Genomic DNA, 22,194 nt, shown 5'->3' on the forward strand with positions numbered 1-22,194 from the left:
GACAAACCAAAAGTGTTTTGATTAAAATAACTGGTAAAATATAAGCTTTATAAAAAAATATGTTTTCAGGCGTCTCCCAGTATTTGAAGTAATTCAAGAAGGTATTGCAAGAAGGTATTGTAAGGTATGCAAACAATGTGTAAAAATAAACGGGTCTCTGCTCAGTGAAAAGCTTATTAAAATCAATCATAGATACTGCCGCGAACCCACTTTTTTACACGTGTATAATGTGATTACTATGAAAATACTTTTAAATATATAAATCAAAGTTTATTTTTTCAAATAATAATTATATTCTGAATAAAAAAGTAACTTGTAACCTCTTCGAAATACATAAATCGAATAAAATTAAATGTTCAAAGTTAGCAATTTTTTTCATCTTTATATGGCCTAGATCATTATTATGTTAAGATTATTATTGGAGTTGGTAGCGTTCCAAAAATATTTTGCTCATGATCAAAAAAGTTTTATTATTCGTCCGACTGAAAACTTTACGCATAAAACAATTGTTCACAAAGTCGTCAGTGAACTAGGTGCTGGAAATGTATCGTTATTTAATGCAAATTTCGTATTTGATGAATCTCGTTAGCTTTAAAATGGTTTTATTACATTGAAAACATAGAAAAAACTAAACTTTCTCGAAAAGCAAATCTAGGCTTCAAAAAATTGTTGACTCTTGGCAATGTGATGGTATATTATCTTTTTTTCTCTTTTAAAATAAAACAGTATTCATTACATGTATGCGGAATTTTTAAATCGGCTTTTATCACTGTCAATATTTTTTTATGTACAAGTTGTATAATTCCAAACGAAAAACTGATAAAAAAAATAATAATCAAATCAAAATGTTGTTCATTAATTCTGGGTTTCTACGACTTGTTATAGGATGGTTTACTTGATACTTTACGTGACTAACCTTTCCAGTTGACAAAAACATACTAATCCAAAACGGCTGATAATATTAACATTTGATAAACATATCGCTCACTCCTTTCAAGAACGTCATAAATCAAAAAACTTGTTTTTTCAGGAGAACGTTTTTAAAGTTTAAAAATATAATACAATGGATTAAAAATAAATATCAAGCCACTTATTGAACTTTTTACTATGCAACAGATCTTTTTAGGTAAAACTTGAAGGTTTTTACTGCATTTGAAAAATATTTAGTATGTATAAAAAAATAATTAAACAATACCATTTCTTCAAAATGCAAAACAACACTTTCTGCCCTGTAGCGGGTAAATATTAAGTTAAAATTATGCCACTTTTGCTGGGATATAGTACATTTTCTGGGCATTCCGAAAACATGCACTATATATATATATATATATATATATATATATATATATATATATATATATATATATATATATATATATATATATATATATATATATATATATATATATATATATATATATATATATATATATATATACACTGCTCGCCTCTGGTATACCCACGGTATCCCAGCGGGGTACATCACTACCCCAAGACAGAAGACCAACCCCCAGCCCATTGTGCCCCGGTTTACATTCCACTCACGTTGGAGACATTAAAATCAAATCTGCCTGCTAACATAGAACCCGGCCGCAAGTAAGGGTGCCGTTCCATACGGCTGCAAGGGACAAATTTCATTTGCGCGGAATGACGTGGGTAGGCCTCGGGTCACCCCTAATTGAAAGACAAATCTAATCACTTATTCATAAACTGATGGGAACTCCTAATCGCGTTTCAACGATGAATTACTTAAATAATTTATTATCGAATTTAATTCGGGTAGGCTTTGTTGGTTGTGGCTAGCTGCCAAAACTATTCAGGCGACAATTTACACATTGCCATATATGTACATGTATAGATTATAATATTTCGAAGCTAATGTTATATTAAACCGCATTGAGTGTGTCTAATTGCTTGAACCCATATTCTGGGTTAATAACACTACAACTTAATAGTTTTCTCCATATTATTTGCCCAGTGACCGGGTTTCATCATTACCGACATCATCAGACTGATGGGAGACTAGACAAAATTCTATTCTTTAACGTTTTTTACAGACATTTCTTGGTGGAACTTTATTTTAAATAATAAAATAACAACTTTATATTAAGGCTGTGGTTGAAAACCATTATTTAAAGTTGACAAAATGAATTTATTTTAAGTAAATTTATCTTGTCCTCCGTAGTGTAATGGTCAGCACGCTCGGTTACCGTTCTGGGGGTCCCGGGTTTCCCAGGGGTGGTCAAATAAATGTTAGGGATTTTTTCACTCTAATATTTATTCAATATGATGATCATGCTGATCATTACACTACGCGCTCACTCCTTTCAAGAACGCCATGAATCAAAAACCATGATTTTTCAGGAGAGCGTTTTTAAAGTTTGAAAATATAATGCATTGTTTTAAAAATAAATATCAAACCACTTATCAAACTTTTTACTGTGCAACAGATCCTATGAAGTTTATTCTCCATTTGAAAAATATTTAGTTTATTTCAAAAAATAATTAAACAATACCTTTTCTTCAAAATGCAAAAACAACACTTTCTGCCCTGTAGCGGGTAAATATTAAGTTAAAAATATGCTACTTTTGCTGGGTTATAGTACATTTTTTGGGCATTCCGAAAATATAAACAACTGAAAATTGTCGATTTTTGATTTATGACGTTCTTGAAAGGAGTGAGCGTACGGAGGCGAACAAAATCTCACATAAAGTACCTTCCACTTAGATAACACCCTGCTTTACTTTCACTCAATAATACATCAACATTTTGACACAAGTCTAGATTATCTACAATTTAAGGAGTTATTTATCATGTTATTTTCAATCATTATAAAACATAAAATGAAATTATAGGCTGGTTTAAACCAGCCTATGACGGTTGTGAGCCCCGCAAATCCCCAGACTTCCATATTCTTTTTCATCTATATTGAGATGTTAGAAAATAATACAATTAAACATCCATGAATTTATATTTCCTTCATAAATGAATTAATAATTAATGGCAATGAAAATGTAATTGTTTTTGCAATTGTATGCAGGGGCGCCGAGTAGCAATTGCTTGGCAAGGTAGTCGGGATTTCAGCCCAATAGGCAGGAATAAAGCACAGCACGTGTCTCAGAGTGGCGCAAACACTCGCAAAATGTGATTTACTCACTCACTACCTGCTAGCCTGGCAGCTGGAGGCGGTGTGCTCCCGCTCTTCCTTCGGGCAAATCCTGGAATACAGCATCATCTCTGTACACTGTATACAGTGATGGGGATATATGTACACACATACATACTACATTAAATTCAGTTCAATTCAATATGTTAATTCGATAATTAATGCATGCATAACTTACTTACATTCAAAGCGAACATATTATTAATATGAATTACAAAGTATTTTGTTTATTTTAACATATTACATAGTAAGTAACATATATATATATATATATATATATATATATATATATATATATATATATATATATATATATATATATATATATATATATATATATATATATATATATATATATATATATATATATATATATATATATATATATATATATATATATATATATATATATATATATATATAAATATATATATATATATATGTATATATATATATATATGAATATATATATATATATATATATATATATATATATACATATATATATATATATATATATATATATATATATATATAATATTCCCGATGAGTAATTTCCATTACTCATTTTGGGACATGGGATTAAGGTTAACAAATCTGGAATATCTCCAATTAAAGGAGTATTTTTTATATTATTTTTTGACATCTCATCAAAGATGAAGAAGAATATGGAAGCCTGGGCATTTACGGGGCTGACGACCATCGTAGACTGGTCATAGATTTATGAATTATGTCAAATTATAAGCTTAAATGATAAAAATGAAAATGATATTTTCTGGAGTTTCTCATGTGTGTGATTATAATCCAGGATTCGGACCTGAAATACTATTGTAAGAGTTTCTGCTTAGTAAAAAAGCTTCTTTACATCTCACCAATAGATGTCTCTAGTGAAGTTCTAGTGATTCAAGAACAAAGTTTCAAAATTGGTTCATATATATAGAACTTCCAAGAATTTGAGTAGTGTGGTTGTCAATAATGGGTAGAATTGGTGAATGTTACACGTGTGGAAAGTGATCACTTAAACCCGTACCTAGTGTCTCGTATTTGAAGTCAGTTACTAACTCAATGTTAACCCTGCCTTGTCAAATCTGCCCTTAACGCGAGTCAATTTTGTCTCATTCCTAGGCGAAGGTTTGTCAGCACTTTCCGATTTCTGTGATTTCCGAACTTACAAGGAAAGCTCTCTTTTTCCGGGAAGCTTTTTCAACCCCTCGTGGTCCTATGAAAATATTTTCAGACCACCGAGCCTTCCAGAGGCTTTAATAAAAACTAAAAACAACATTCAGGTTTGGCGCGAGTGAAAAACGGTCTCCGTTTTTCTTTTGTAATAATTTTATCTCATCACAAGTTTCTTGGGTGCCTGATTTATGACTTTTGGAAAGAAAATTAAACTTTATTGGATGTGTGCGTAGAGTAAACAACCTATTACTGGCCATCCCTTTTATTGGCATTGCTGATTTTGTATTTTATTATTTATCATTTTTATAAATATTATTTTTTTTACTTTTTATTTTACACTGTTAGACTTATTTTTTTACTGACATTTCTTGATGGATCTACAAACATATGGTATTATATACTAAAATAACAACTTAATTGATTTTTTCATATAAATAAAATGAATATGGAAAAAAACTGTAAATTTTTCCGAATTTCATCGTAACCGACATCATCAGACTGGTGGGAGACTAGACAAAATTCTACGTTAAATAAACAACAAGCCAGGGGTTAAAAACTATGGTTTTATTTTATATATTTTTATGGCAAAATGAATTTAAAAATTATTAGTTTAAGTATTGTATCATAATAATAATAACATGTGAGTTTTGGTTACGATTTTAAAAATGATTTGATATAATTTAATTTTAAAAATGGATTTTGTATGTAAAATGAAATAATGTATGGTTAAATCTGTAAAAGTTGGTAAAAACTTTATATATTGTAGTTGTTATTTTATTAGAAAATGAGAGTGTTATATTACCATACCACAAAGTTAACAATGCTTTTAATATACAAAACATATAAATTTCCTTACTTTTTCAATTTGCAGGCGGCCCAACTGTGTTTCCCGTGAACAGGACCGTACTGGTGAGCGAGGGCAGCGTGGCCCAACTGTCGGCCGAGTTCTGCGCCAACCCTGCTCCCTCCAAGGTCATGTGGATAGTGGGCCACCGCGTCTACAGGGTGGGAGAAGTGTACGGAAATATCGTGGCCCACAATGCTACGGTGAGTTTTTATTTTTAAAATCAAAGTAAATTTTTCCACTGTTCCAAGTTTTCGATCTTTCCGACGTGATACGTTCTGTCTTTACAGGAAAAACACATTTATTCCTCTTCTTAATCTTAATCTTTCTGTCCTCCACTGCTGGATATAGGCCTTTTCCGTATACTTACATTTTTTCGGTCTGTTGCTGCTTGCAGTCAGTTTTTACCCCCCACAGCGGCTATGTCGTTGGACCACCTTTTTTGAGGTCTTCGGACGCCTCTTTTGTACTCTCCCAAGGTCTTCATTTCAAAAGTTCAGGGGTCCACCTTGTGGGGTCTTGCAACATGTCCCCATCCATCCATTCCATTCCATTCCTGCACTCTCTTATCACTACAATGGAAAGACCGGCAACTTTACAAGAAAAAATTATCATGAGAAATAATACAAAGTAAATTATATAAATATATATATATATATATATATATATATATATATATATATATATATATATATATATATATATATATATATATATATATATATATATATATATATATATATATATATATATATATATATATATATATATATATATATATATATATATATATATATATATATATATATATATATATATATATATATATATATATATATATATATATATATATATATATATATATATTATTTATATATTTATATATATATATATATATATATATATATATATATATATTATATATATATATATATATATATATATATTTATATATATTTATATATATATTTATATATATATATATATATATATATATATATATATATATATATATATATATATATATATATATATATATATTTATATATATATATATATATATATATATATATATATATATATATATATATATATATATACACACACATTTTTACTACTTGATGATGGTCCATTTCATTATCCATCGTGCCATGAATAAAATCTTTTCTTTTTATAGATTTTGAGACGGAGACTGATTCAGAGACATTCGTTTGAAAATGCCATAACAAGGAGAAACAGTTGTCACAAAATTAATTTTTATGTGTTTTTTTTAACAAATAAATACTATCTTAATCGTTTAAAAAATCAATATAACATTTATTATATAAAACCCTGTCTTTTTGTATATTGATATGTGAACCAAACAAAATCTGTATATTTTGGAGGATGAGACTGCTGATTACGTACTATTTAACTGTCCCTAACTTCCTAACCTTGAGTTTCTTCAGGATGTTCGCTCGGAGGGTTTGTCCTTCTCGCTGATGTCCAGCACATCCTTTCGATGAATTCTCCAAAAATCAAAAATGCAATCATAAAGCACTTGCAGAATATGACATAAAAATTTGAGTGGGCATTAGTAATCATTAAAAAAGTGTTAATTTGCAGCATAATAAAAAAATCCAGTTTGTGGCATGTATCACTCAATTTTTGGTGCTTTGCCAAAACAAATATTTTGATATTAAAGACTGTTTATCAAATGCTGAAAAGTGCATTCTTCCCATTTTTCTTTTTGCACAGATGAATGAGTCAAACTGTTAATTGATGAGGATGTGTACGTTGTACAATTAGGAAACAATTTTTTATCTTGTTGGACTTCTCATAATATTTATTTTAAAAAAAGATTAATATTTTTTTCCCGATTTTCAGAATACCACCTCCCCGGACTGCCACATCGCCGAACTCACTATAAACTCAGTCGGCCTTCACCACAACGGGGAGTATTCCCTCCTCGCCAGGAACGCCAAGGGGTCCACGGAGGCGGTCTTCATGCTGGCGGTCACAGCATCACGGGAAGTCTCCAACCCGCCGAGCCTTCTCAACGAATGGCTCGGGAGAAGCGGTGGCCCCAAGGGCTCGGAATCACTCGGGTTCATCTTGATGACTTGTTTCGTAGCGATTGCAGTGCTCGACGTTAGTTTGAGATGGTTATATGATCAGCGATAATCGAAAAATTTTCTAATTTCAGAGAAAAATACATTTTTTACTTATTTTTTGTAACTGCAGACAGTTGGTAGAATTCCATATTGAATTTTTGGGTAATGTATCCAAAATAAAACTGGTTTGTTGGATTGAATTCTACATTTATTTATGTATATGTTAATACGTGACGCGTTTCATCTTCTTAGGACATTATCAAACACTGTTTGATATATTCTTGACCATATTCTTCTTCATCTTTGATGAGATGTCAAAAAAACAATATGAAAAATAACTCCTATAGTTGGAATTAATCCAGATTTGTGAACAAGTATTTGGATACTCTCAAAATGTTTTAAATCAACTGTTTATAGTTTTGTATCGACATTATTTCAAATAACATGTAGCAATAAAAATGTACTCTGACTAAAAATACAATATTATACAATTTAGCATCCAAGTGCTGACGGTAAAAGCTCGTTATTCGAATCACAATTCAATTTTTACGTTTATACGAAAAATATTTGATTTTTTTTTTCCTCCAAATTTTTTTTGTGTGTCATTTCTATCTTGATTCCTTATAGCTCTGCCCCCTTAACTACTTACCCGTGAATTTCTTTTGCTTTTAGCTCTTGAGGTAGTATTTTACGAAAATAGCGATACATGAATTATCAACTACTTATAAATTTTATAATAAAATAACAAATTTGTAATTTTTTCCACATGAATTTAATTTTACCAGAAACTGGGTTTCATCAGAAACTGGGTGATGTCGGTTACTACGAAACCCGGTTGCTTGTCAAATAAAATTCACATGGAAAAAAATACACAATTGTTATTTTATTACATAAAATGCAGTTCCACCAAGATATGTCAGTACAAAACTTAAATTTATAACTTCGCTCACAAATAATACGATATGCCTTGAAAACATCGACGCACATCAGTTCATTTATTTGAAAAAAATATATATTTTTGAAATTTGGTTATCAATATTTTCGTATTAACGAGCTTTTACTGTATTTATGAATGATTTTGCGATTGCTTATATTATGTATATGGAAAAAAACTGCCATATTATTTTGTTATACTATTACAGATAAATATTATGTATATATATATATATATATATATATATATATATATATATATATATATAATATATATATATATATATATATATATATATTTATATATATATTTATATATATATATGTATATATATATATATATATATATATATATATATATATATATATATATATATATATATATATATATATATATATATATATATATATATATATATAAATATATATATATATATATATATATATATATATATATATATATATATATATATATATATATATATATATATATATATATATATAAATATACATAATATACATATGTGTGTAGCTTAATGTAAGAGAGGGAAATAAATACTTCAGAATGTAGACTGAAGATTGTAATGCCTAACTCGTATGAGAAACATTATTTTTTATGATACTTTGTGTATATGTATGTATTTATAATATTATAAATCGTGTTACATAGATAAATTAGATTTGTGAAGCTAACTTTGTGTAAATTATCCATGTAAATTTGAGTTAAGTATAATATTTAAAATAACCTGTGCTCAATTCCTCAAAAGGATGGTGACTTGGTATTGCTACTGCCGTCACTTCAAAAAAATTGTTCCCTAGTTTGCAAGATATTTCCACTTTTATGAATTTCCCGAAAACCTACCCCTTAGATCAGTTTTTCGAGTGTCACTTCTTCAAATTTTCATATGTTAGGATTCTAATTTATGTTTCGAAATAAAACACAGAGTAATTTAATATAACATTAACATTTTTTCACTTTACTAACCAAAGCAATTCTCAACATTCCTTTTAAATTAAATAATTACAAAATCAGCTCATTTTGCATTAAAAAAATCCATATTTAATTTTCTTAAGTAAAACAAAGTAAATGTTTTACTGTTTTTAAAATGACATAAATGAGACAACTTTTTAAAATAACTTGGTAAAAATAACTTAATAAAAAATAACAGGGTGAAGAGTCAAAGTTACCTTTATTTGATTTATTTTAAAATCATTGACCGGGCATTAATATTTTTTCCGCCAAGGCAAGCCAGTATTGGTATAATTTTGGACTGTGATCAACAGAATAGTCATTCAGTATTATGAAACATCAATTAGAATCCTAAAATATGAAAAATTGAAAAAGAAGCACTCAAAAAACTGATCTAAGGCTTAGATGTTCGGAAAATTTATAAAAGTAGAAATATCTCGAAAACTAAGGCACTTTTACTGAGGTCATATTTTCATTTTTAAGTGAGTCAAAGGCTGGCCTAACACCCTTAAAACCAATATTTTGGATTATGGGACACCCTGTTTATATATATATATATATATATATATATATATATATATATATATATATATATATATATATATATATATATATATATATATATATATATATAATATATATATATATATATATATATATATATATATATATATATATATATATATATATATATTTATATATATATATATATATATATATAAATATATATATAAATATATATATATATATATCTATATATATATATATATAAATATATATATATATATATATATATATATATATATATATATATATATATATATATATATATATATATATATGTGTGTATATACACACATTATATTTAAACTTATAAAATATATGGAATTTAAAATACATATACACTTTATATGGATATTAAGAGCATTGTGTAAATATTAATTAAATGAACATATTTTGAAGAACTTCAAAACTATGACAGTTTGATTTTTTAGTTATTGTTAACACAAGCGAATAACAAAATTCACTTACTGTTTGGGGGTGAAAATAAATATTACTGATTTTTTCACTTTAATATTAATTCAATATTACCCTGGACTGGTACCTGAAGCGGAGGGCTTATTACCCTTCCTTCATGTGTTAACATATGCACCATTGGAGTGCGGATAAGGGTTTGAAGATTGTTTTCAAAATTACAAAACTGTGGCCAATAAAACCACGGTAATCTGGTAAACTTAATGTCAGAATACCATGAAATTTTGACACTTATCGTTTGAAGGTTGATGCTATCAAGAAATACTGCCAGCAATGTTGCCATATCGCTCACTCCTTTCAAGACCGATAATATAAACAATTAATCAAAAATCGACAATTTTCCGTTGTGCATGTTTTCGGAATGCCCATTTAATGTACTGTATCCCAGGAAAAGAGAAATATTTTAAATTTAATATTTACCCGCTATAGGGCAGAATGTGTTGTTTTTTGCATTTTGAAGAAAATGTATTGTTTAATTATTTTTTTAAATAAACTAAATATTTTTCAAATGGAGAAAAAACCTTCAGGTTTTACTTAATAAGATCTGTTGCACAGTTAAAAGTTCAGTAAGTGGCTTGATATTTATTTTTAATACATTGTATTATATTTTTACACATTAAAAACGTTCTCCTGAAAAATCAAGTTTTTTTATTGATGACGTTCTTGAAAGGAGTGAGCGATATATGTGTCAATTTTTTTTTTTTTTTTTTTTTTTTTTTTTAAATTTATTATTAGATTAAAACCAATATTTTTAGCTTTTCCACTTTTTTATTTGACCAGCGACCGGGTTTCGTCGTTACCGACATCATCAGACTGGTATATATGTGTCAGACTGGAGACTTATTACATACAAAACTATCTCGTATGTATTGTTTTGAAAATCATAAAATTGGGGTTACTACAACCTGGTAAAGTAATTGTCAGAATACCATGTCATTTTGACACTTATCGTTTGCATAAGAGCAGCAGTGTTGCCATGTATGTGTCAGACCTAATTGTGACTTATTGAGTGTTATCTATGGCATTTAAAATATACGCCATAAAAGGATAGTTAGAGCATTGTTTAGCGTAGAAATGAAATGTCTCTTGATGACATAATGTAAATCAAATGTTTCGTCCACGTGTAGATACTAATGTGTTGATGTTTTCGGAATATATATAAATATATAAAAACATGTAACATGAAAATTCACCTGTTGACAGTTATTTTGTATACAATATACAAATCGTAGTAATTATAAATGTAGTAGACGTGATATTTATATAATATAATTTATAAACTGAATATACATACAAAATATTATTAGATTTGTGAATTTAATTTTACCAATGTTTCTCACCCTAGGAGCTATTTGCAATCCAATGAGATGGGTGAATTTGCGGTAGTCGAATGGTTGCGGTAGTCGAATGGTCCAATTCCCAGAAGGAATCACAATTAATATTGGCCACTTTTTACACAGATATTTATATTAACATCACCCTTAACAGGTACCTGAAGCGTAGGATCGATAAAAATTAAAACACTTATGTAAGACCGCTTTTCGAGTTTTTTAATGTAAACACAACTGGTTTCGAAAACTATAGATGCTCTCATCAACATGTGAAAATACAATCTGTACATATTGTAGATATGTACATTTACAAACTGAGAACATCTGTAGTTCCGAAAAGTAGTCGTGTTTACATTAATAAACTCATATGTGGTCTTATACAAATGTTAAATTTTTATATTGAAAAACGTATATATACTTTTTGTTGAGTATCTTTTTCTTCTCAATTGACTATCAAGGCGAAATGGCCGTCACAAAATAAATAAATTCAGTAGAATCAGAAATTATTATTCATATAAATTGTTTAAAGTTTAGTATGTCACCAAATGTGTAATTATAATTTATGTTTGAAGCACTAACTTTGTGATATTCCACTTTAGAATTAATATGTTCCTTTTTTTCTAAAATCACTATAAATATTTTATTTTAAATTTAATAATAATCAAGACTGATTAATACCAGTATTAATCAGTCTTGAAAAAGAAGCGGTCAGCTTCGAAACCGGTAGACATTGTAATTAAGTTATAATTAAATATTTATAGTGATTTCAAAACAAAGTTACATATTAGTTATAAATATGTAATTCTTTTTGCTTTTGGTACCTACTTCCGATTACTGATGGTCGGCCGCCATTTTGTTGAATTCAAATATTAACGTCAAAGATTCCTCAAATTCATCGTTTGATCATTGGATTGTTTGAAAATTAATAACTTTTTTCTTCTTTCCCTACCTGTTACTTTTTATTATTTAATAGTGTTTGTAAATCTATCCTCTTATACCTTAAACACCTACATTATTAGAAATTAGATACAATACAGAATAACTTATAATAAGTCAATATTGTTTAAAGTACCTACCTTCTGAATGTCATGATAATTTTTATATTTTTGGTGTTGCAAGTCTGCAACACTTTTATTCCTTTTTTTTTAAATTTGTATGTAACCTTTTTCCTAATATTTATCTCGTAACGCTTCCATACTCTCCTTGCCTACTAATTAATTTATTTTCTATGAATGTACCCGCGATATTGTACAATGGATCAATTTCACGATGTGTGATTGTTGGCTAATAAATTAATATGAAAATTCATAAGACTATCGGCAACATTCGTATTGAAATCTGAAGAAAAGTATGGGAAATAATATCACATATTAACTTTCATATTATGAAAGTTTAAACTTATTTAAAGATATTTGAAAAAAAGAAAAACGTGCGTCGTCATCAAATTTCTGTCATCGAATGTTTTATGACGTCTATGGTTGATAGAGCTGTAATGGTAGTAGTGAGGATTGTATGTCAACACTACACCACCATTTGATACGGCCGGATAGGGGAATACGAACGGGGGGGGGGAGTCAACCATAGACATCACCAAATAGAGCCGCCAATAATTTAGCAGTCATTGCTACCACAGTCATTGATATCACACCAACATTAAAATAACTCCATCGTTTTTGTGACTTCGTTCATTGCCAACTTACGAAAATAACATTTTTACGAAGGCGAATTTTCCAAAAGAAAATGACGAATGAAAATATTGATTATATCGGCTGTTATACGCACAAAAAGAGTCTAATACAATCCTTTATAGGTTGAGTATTTTAAATAAGATATTCCTCCCTAGTGAAAATGATCCATTTGTAAATTACATAGTGCCAAACTAAAGAATTAATGTAAGAATGTACTGAGTAAAATATTTTTTTCATACGAAACTGAACACCAGATTAGTAATAAATAAATTGTATTTTACTTAACGTAAAGGTATTATATTAATTGTATAGAGATACGTTCGAAAACAGCAGAAGTCCGAAAAGAAAAATGATCAATGTTTTGAAGAATTGTAATGGATTTTTCAATTGCGTCGGCACTGTATGTAGTGTTGAAGAAAATTAAGTACAATTATTAATAAAAGATGTATTAAAAAAATAAACTTTTTTTCTTCCAAAACAACCTTCATGATGTATTTTTTTCAGAAACTATCTTAGTCAAACACAATGACTTTTTTATGGGGCACTGTATCAGATTAATATGTAATACAATGATAACTATTTAATACAATTATTTATTATTACTATTTGATACAATTTTGTAGTTGGAAAACGAAGCAGAGGAAGACCGAGGAAAACTTGGCACAATCAGGTGCGTCGAATACTTGAAAGCGACCGGGTCAGGAGTCGAAATAATCGGCGGGTATGTATGAGGAGATGCATGAATGTGGAAGAGGCGGAGAATGTTTTCTAAAGACAGGGTGGAATGTCGTGCTATTCTCTCTGCCTACCCCTGCGGGGAAGCAAAATGTTGGTAAGTATACTAAATCATGGAACTGGCAAAGTAAGGATGAAAGCAGAGTGAACGCTGTTGAAATGCGCTCCTTCAGACGAATGTGTGGAAAATCATTGTATAGCAGAATTAAAAACGAAGGTTGTGTCGGGTTGTGGTCCCGTGGTTGGTGTAGCGGACTTTTAAGTCAAAGTTTCTCGGTTCGAACCCACTCTACCACAATTTGATACCTATTTCTAATAATGAGCCGCTTAGGCTCACAGAAATAGTATGAAATGGAAATATTTGTGTAAACAATAAAAACACAAATATTACTCTTTTTTCTAGAACAACAAAAAAATATATAAGAATGTAAGGCTCATTTTAGATTTTTCATGATTTACAACCACACTTCTCAAATTCTTGAAACCTCTAGATATTTTGATCAAACTCGAAACACAGAGAGACATCTATGGATGGACGAGGAAAGCTTTTACTAAGCAGAGACTCTTTCTATTTTCGTGTGAGGTTCGATTCCTGGATCATATTTTTTAAATTTATTGGCAAAGCACCCAATTTTGGGTGATACCTGACCTGGATTATATTCACATACATAAGAAACGCGTGAAATATGATTCTCAATTTATTTTGGCTTATTTTTCCGCCTCCGTAGTGTAATGGTCAGCATGCTCGGCCCCCGTTCTGGAGGTCCCGGGTTCGATTCACACGGGGGGATCAAATAAATATAGGTGATTTTTTCACTCAAATATTTATTCAATATTACCCTGGAATGGTACCTGAAGTGGAGGGCTGATCACCTTTCCTTCATGTGTTAACGATCAATATAACACTGCGTTTATATGATGCAGTGCCCTATGCACCATTGGGGTGCGGATTAAGGTTTGAAGATAATTCAACATAGATGAAGAATAATACGGAAGTCTGGGAATTTACAAGGCGTACTACCGTCATATGCAACTTAAGTTATAACTTTACACACGTGTAATATTTCACAATTCTACCCATAATTAACAACAGCACTACTCAAAATTATGTGAGTTCTAGATATATTGATCAAACTCGAAACACAGAGAGACATCTATGGTTAGATGAGGAAAGCTTTTATTGAGAAAAGACTCTTTCCATTCCCATGTGGGGTTCCAATCCAGGATTATATTCACATACATAAGAAACGCTAGAAAACATGATTTTCGCCTATAATTTGAAAATTTTATTTTAGCATATAATTTGACCAGTTATTTATTTACAGCATTTTGAGTGTCTGAAAAATAAACAACAATCAAAAAAATAACTCCTAATTGGAGATAATCCAGATTTGTGAACAAGTATTTGGACACATTAAAAATATTGTAAATAATAATAAGGCAAGAATACCTCCAGATAGTGAAAAGCTTATGCCCTTTTAATGGGGAACTCTCAAACATCCAATTCCTTAAGCGATCGGTGGCGCCAGGGTCCAGATGTGTCTCCACGCACAATTTAATGGAATTTCGTTTATTTGGAATACGTATGGAAAAAATCAAATTCTCGCAAATCAATAGTCATATTTTTTACATAAGTCATATAAATATGTAACATTCCCGATGAGTAATTTCCATTTTCCATTTTGGGACATGGGATTAAGGTTAACAAGACTAGAACACAAATAAAAATGTTGAAAAAAAAGATGAACAATTAAAAAAAACTAATATAAGGCCAAATATAAAATACAAAACAATAAACAGGTAAAGCAAATAGACGTATAAAAAAACATAAGGTAAGAAGTGTGTTTGAAACATGAAATAAGTAAATAAGCATTTCAAAGAAAAACTTTATTTATTTAATACAAAAACAAAGAAAATTTCAATTACGTTAAATGTTACCTGGGCTTAAAGAAAATTACGTTGCGATTTATCGTATACTGGGCCTTAAGTTATACTAGGAGACAGAGGAAGACCGAGAAAAACATGGCACGATCAGGTATGCCAAATACTTGAAAGTGGTCAGGTTAGGAGTCGTAACAATTGGCGGGTATGTATGAGGAGATGCATGAACGTGGAAGAGGCGAAGAATGTTTGCAAAGACAGAGTGGCGTGGCGTTCTATTCTCTCTACCTACCCCTGCGGGAAGCGGCGTGATGGTTAGTTAGTTTGTTAGTTAGTTAGTTTAGTTTAGGAGAAAAGTTTTCCACCAAACCTATATGGAGTCACTATGCCGACGATGTGTCTGGAAAACAATTAAGTACCTACCCCAGAAAATTAAAATCAAATATGATACTTGTGCAGCCATCTATGGGATATCAGCAGAACTTATTCACTGATTTGCTGAAAAATTGAACAGTAAATTTGTTGAGCAATTGAACTGTAAATATTTTAAAATTAAAATTGTTCCCTTTTGTTGCTCAAAGGGTAAAAGAAGAAAGAAGAAAGAAGAAAGAAAAATGCTAAAATAATAGTTTTCTTCAACGCCCAGTATTCGACAAATCGCAACTTAATTTTCTTTTAGCCCAGAAAAAATTTGACGTAATTGATATTTTTCTTGAAACACCGTTTTTATATCGGAAAAAATAATTATTCGAAATAAAAATATGGCATTAAAAAGAAAAGAGTTATTGAAAGGTAAGAAGTAAAAATATTAAACATATTGTGTTAATATATATATTCTATGAAACAAAAAAATCCAAAGTATATTTTTTTTAAAAAATAGGCGTGAAATGACGTCCAACTCTCAGAGCAGTCGGATGCTTACTGAATTATAGTATTGCGAGTAAGGCCTTAATGTGGCGCATTTCTCTGGTAAAAATAATTAATTTAAAACCTGTGAATTATTATACAGTACCTAAGCCCCCCCATTACGTTTACATTGGTACGGCGTTATCGGTGGAAACTTTAAAATTGGGAAATGTTAAATAAAACATTAACCCCCATAACGTTCCCTCCCATAACGCGTTTCTTATCTCTTCAACGTTGTAGGGGGTTTACAGTAATTATATAAAAACACAATTCGGGATATTATTTAAACTGAATAAATAGTATTGTAATATTATGCAAAATAAGGAAAAATAAATATTAGGGAATTTAATAAATGGTGCTTTCAATGGAGTAATTGCAAAATAAAGACAAGTCCATGAAAGTTAACTGGCACTTCACGACAGAGTGCTAGTACTGACACTGATGTATGAAACCGTGTGATGGTAGTAGTAGTACTAGCAGTAAAAAAACTCGATTAATCTAGGTGATAATAATAATAATTTGGCTAATTTGTACAGCGCCATTTTCGAAAAATACTACCTCAAGGGCGCCTCAGGTAAATTCGAACAAAGCTGAAATATTTCGTTAAGCAACTTGTATCTTCCAAATACACTTTTTTACAATCTTTGATAAACGCATTATTTTATTTATATAAAAAAAAAAATATATCGAAAATTTATCAAAATGTATTCTCAAATGGTTCATGACGATTCTACCCATACATTATTTATGGCTGTTCAGTTCATTCAAAGTACATGTTGTCAACAAAACATGTGACAGACCACGTTCACAAAAATAATGACGATCGCTCGCCGTAACTGGATAACGTCATAAAAAAAGTCGTAGGTATTATAAATGCTACTTGCGCGAGCCTTTACAAATATATTTGGCGGTTTGCTAACTTCACACAACGCGAGTGTTTTTGCCTAGAATTTTCACTCATGAATTACATTAAATAATAGTAACTTTAAACATGAAGAGTAAATCCACTGACCAGTAGGCATAGGCTAAAAAAATTAAAAAGTTGAAGCCTAAGTAGGGTCATGATAAACGGTGTTTCATAAGCCGTAGCTAGATTTCAGAGTCACTAAGACGTTGGGTAATTTAAAAAAATATTCACACCATTCCAAGAAATATGATCGCTCCATGAATAATGAACGCAGGCTGACGTTTTACTTCCATAGAAACGAGACATGAATAGTGTGAACTAAAGCTTAATACAAATAAATTGAGTTATATATCTGCATCTTTGTATGTTGTCGTAAATGAATAAGTGAGAGAGAAGAATTGTCAAAAAGAGATAGAGCTTAGTTTGTAGAGCGCTGTCTCTTTATTTATATGAGAAGAGGCATGTTATTTCAAGATTTCTACATAGCAAGCTTGCGGTTTATGTGAGGGAAAAATAATCTATGATCATAAATGTCAAATTTGGCAACTCTGTTCCGAAAACATGGTGGTATTGTTTTGCCAACAAGGCAGTGTCATGTCAAGTCGTATCAATGTTTACATTTTACTCGTTTGTTAATTATTATCGGTTATGTTAGAAGTGCCCGGTTTGTTTACAAATAGTTTTCGCGTATCCTAATCGGCCCGAGAATGTCGTGGCTCAATCTGAACACGAGCCTTAGCGGCCTCAAAGGTCAATTTAAAAATTTGGCAAACGAAGTTTTTTCCGAAGGAATCGTCGAGGACACGGATCCGTTCACCGAACTTTCCGGCGCCAATGCGAAAATCAAGGAGTTGCAAGCACTCTGCGCCAGTCTGGACACAGAGGTATGCGTTTATTCTTCATTATTGGGTAATTTTTTCTCAACAAGTAAACACGATTTTTTCGCTCGCACTGTCAATTTTGACAGTTAGGATATTGTCTAGTTTGATGATCTCATATTTGTTGCAAAGTGCTAATTTAAATATTTATGCATTGAATTATGGTCTTTGAGTGCCCTGGTTATTCGTCATTACAGTTTTTTTAGGGAAATCGGCTCAAAAATTCCAAACGGTTGATGTAATAGACAAAATAAGCAAACACGGCCAATGAAACACATTTTTAATTATTTTTGTTTCTTATAATAAGTTTCTATGTTGTTTAATTTTATTTAATACACTACGGTGAAACCCCTATGTATCGTTCCGTGAATAATCGTTTTCCCTGATATGTCGTTTATTTCTTTTATGTATTAATTTTAAATCAAACACAGATTTTTTGAGTCTACTAAGTTGTATTTTATTAACAAAAACACATAAAAAATGTATATTGTGACAATTGTTTCGCCTAGTTCTGGCATTATTAAACAAATGTGAAGATCAAATGGACTGACGGTCCTTATGGGCAATTTTTTTAGAGAATTAATGTTTTAAAGCTAATTACAATTGTTAGAAATATTATTTTTAAGAATTTATATATGTAGATACAATTATTAATGCATCAATAACGCATCATGCGTTTACATAGAAAGAGATGATGTACAATAATAGTCTATTTAAATATCGTAGACGTACAGGAGAAAGTGACCAACTACCAAAACGTAAAATGTTCAGGAGGGCCATTTAAGTCACTATTGCTTGGCAAGAAAATAAACACCAATGCAGTTAGTCATTTTTAACTAGTCAATATATTATACTTCCAAGATTAAAATCCTTTAGGATTTTTTCAGGGCAATATTAAGCCAGTAAGATATCAAATAGTCAATGGTCACGTTTTTGAGAAACAATGCACTTGGTCACTTTCTCCTGTATGACTACGATATGTTTAGCAGTGGTGAAGATATAAGGTTAGTTTGTTCATTAATAATTTTAAAATTAGGATTGTTTATATACTTATTAATTTCTAATTGCTCTAATATATTAATTTTTCGACCTTTGCTTTCAATATTTAATGGAATTGGTTTATTCGAGACACGAATTTTACGGTTATTTTCATTTAAGTGGTTGGCAAATTGAGAGTCTAGTTTTTTTTATTTTTAAAAGATCTTATGTGTTTTGAATATCTGGTTAAGATATTCAGAACACAGGTTTATTTCTTCTACCCCAAATTCATTTCATATAAAAATAGATCGCATCTATCGTTTCTATCCACCATTTTACCGCATTCATCGTTTGAATTACGCTGCATATTTGATATATTGTCTTTTTTATTTTTTTACTTTTTCTCAATTTTGTTACATTGGATGACAATATTCCGACGTGTGGGATACATAGTATCCGATAGCTTGTGTGACCCAAGGTTGACAGATACAGCAGAAGAGGTCTGAAGTTTTTTTGGGTTCTGTTCAGCTTGTATTTTTTTTAATAAATACATTTGTTTACATCTTAAACTTGTATTCTTCTTAAAATTTTAACCTACCAATGGTTATGCAGATTAGGAGGACGTTATCTTTACTCGATCGTATCTCCTTGTGTATTGACCTCTTAATCCCGCATTCATAGTTTATTTCAAAAGGCACATTTAAAAACGATAGACAGGTTTCACTGTATATAAAAATATGTACTATAATTTTATAATATATATTTCACAGGCCAACACACGTTTTGGTGCCCACGATTTTTTAACTGTTCCTAGTTAATTTTTGGTTGAAGAATCGGAAATAACCCTCAGAATTTTCAAATCTACTTATTGAGATTCAAAAAATATGTTCAAATTTTGTACATTTCACGTTATAAGTAATACTTATGCTAGATTTCAAAAATGCATGGATTTAAGTATTTATAAACAGAAAAAACATACATTTAAGTATTTATTGCATTGACATACATTGGTCACTTTTCACTTGAAAATTAAATTTTTTATTACTTTCTGGCATGGAGTTTAGTAGGCTAGTTTTGCTGAAGGCTCCAACAGTAGTCGGCCATCATAGATATCCCATCATCCTTGATATCGATCTTCCATAGTTTATTATTTATTCCTGATGGAATATTTAACCCCTGTTCTTCACTAAAATCAATCAAGTTTTCTGGAAAGCGATCTAGGTGGCTGTGGAGGTAGTGAACATTTATGCTCATGTTACAACTGAGAATTTTTAAATTTGAAAGTATAGTTCTCACTAATTCTACGTAATTCTCTGCTTTATGATTTCCTTGAAAATATTCTACTAGTTAAACAAATGAACACCAAGATCCAGCCTCGTTCATTGATGTGGTGAATTGTGGATCTTCAACAAGTTTTTTGAGGACCATCAAATGTATTCAATTCAATTCAATTCAATTTATTTATTTTCAATTAACAGATAAATTACAAACTAAAAAGTTTAAAGCGTATACATTAAATAAATACAAAAATCTAAATTATGCAAGAACTATTGCCAAAGAATCCAGCTTCAGAAAACTCCTTCAGACACATGGAACAGATCAATATCCAATGAGATATTGTTCAACATAGCGGTAGCTCTTCCTACAGGCATAACCATTATCCATCATACTGCGCAACAATCGATAAAAATGCGTAATACACATTCCTTCTAGTCTCTAAACTATTGTAGCCAAGCATTCCCTGGAGAAAAAGCCAAGGATAATATCCGTACTCTCTCATGTAGAGATACCTCAGAAACTTCTTTTGGACTTGCTTTACCATAAGATACTGGCTTTTAGGTTTTCCGTGAAACAATTTTCATTTCGATTTAAAGCATTCACAAATTGCTTCATCAGCCTCGACATAATATGCAACGGCGAAAGTAATATTTTTCCTCGCAAATTAATTAGATTCGTTAATAACGTTTTGTTTTCCTTGAATCATGACATCTCTTGATGACCAATTTCTGTTAATCTAGTGTTCATTGTTCAGGTTGATTCAGGTATAATTCCAGGTATATATTTGGCTACTTAGATTCTAATTTTGAGTAGGAAATTTCTATTTTGGTCGTTAAAGATATACTTATTTCTTTATTTTTGGCTAGAACCAGAACAAACTTCAATTAGCCTGTATCTCAAAAACTAGGGCTGATAGAAAAAATCTGGCGGCGTTTTTGAAATCAGCACATGGAAACATTAAAAATCTGTTGTTAAATTTCCGGCACCAATTTTTTTTCGTCCAGTTTTATCTATAATGCCACAGTTAGGCCCCTGACTGATGCACATTTTAAATTTTATGACAATTTTATCTTTATTTTTGCAGATATTTCACACTATAGATATAGCAAACGTATCTAATAGTTATTGAATATATTTTTAAACATAATATATTTTTTTAAATATTATTTTATCGAAGATTTAAACCCTTGCAAAGAAGCTGTTTTCATTGTAAGTGTAAAATTCATCAATAGATGGCGCTAATATGAGTATTATTCTATACAAATTGACAGATCTTAACATTTTAATTTTTAAACATAATCAAAAGCACTAAATAAACCAATCCCATTATGTCTTTTATCTTCGACTGTCATTGTGCCACCAATTTTGGTCATTCTTATTAAAAAATTGAG

At 30.0% G+C, this 22,194-nt stretch overlaps 2 protein-coding genes across 2 annotated transcripts in view; both read left to right on the plus strand.

The window, feature by feature from the left end:
- LOC148311108 (immunoglobulin superfamily DCC subclass member 3-like) overlaps positions 1-7,941 on the plus strand; it is a gene marked incomplete at its 5' end in the record, with an annotated part of 50,416 nt that extends 42,475 nt beyond the window's left edge. Inside the window, 2 exons of the mRNA XM_088257219.1 lie at positions 5,218-5,393; positions 7,057-7,941. Coding sequence (XP_088113345.1) covers positions 5,218-5,393; positions 7,057-7,353 — 473 coding nt within the window. The remainder of the gene's footprint in view (positions 1-5,217; positions 5,394-7,056) is intronic.
- A 10,272-nt stretch (positions 7,942-18,213) lies between these two features.
- LOC148311109 (uncharacterized) overlaps positions 18,214-22,194 on the plus strand; it is a 97,163-nt gene continuing 93,182 nt past the window's right edge. Inside the window, exon 1 of the mRNA XM_088257226.1 lies at positions 18,214-18,553. Within this exon, the coding sequence (XP_088113352.1) occupies positions 18,377-18,553 (177 nt within the window). The 5' untranslated portion in view covers positions 18,214-18,376. The remainder of the gene's footprint in view (positions 18,554-22,194) is intronic.

This window comes from Brachycentrus maculatus, unplaced genomic scaffold (genome assembly GCF_059751285.1).
Source record: "Brachycentrus maculatus isolate JH-2025_06_01 unplaced genomic scaffold, ASM5975128v1 h1tg000075l, whole genome shotgun sequence".
NCBI classification, from domain to species: domain Eukaryota; kingdom Metazoa; phylum Arthropoda; class Insecta; order Trichoptera; family Brachycentridae; genus Brachycentrus; species Brachycentrus maculatus.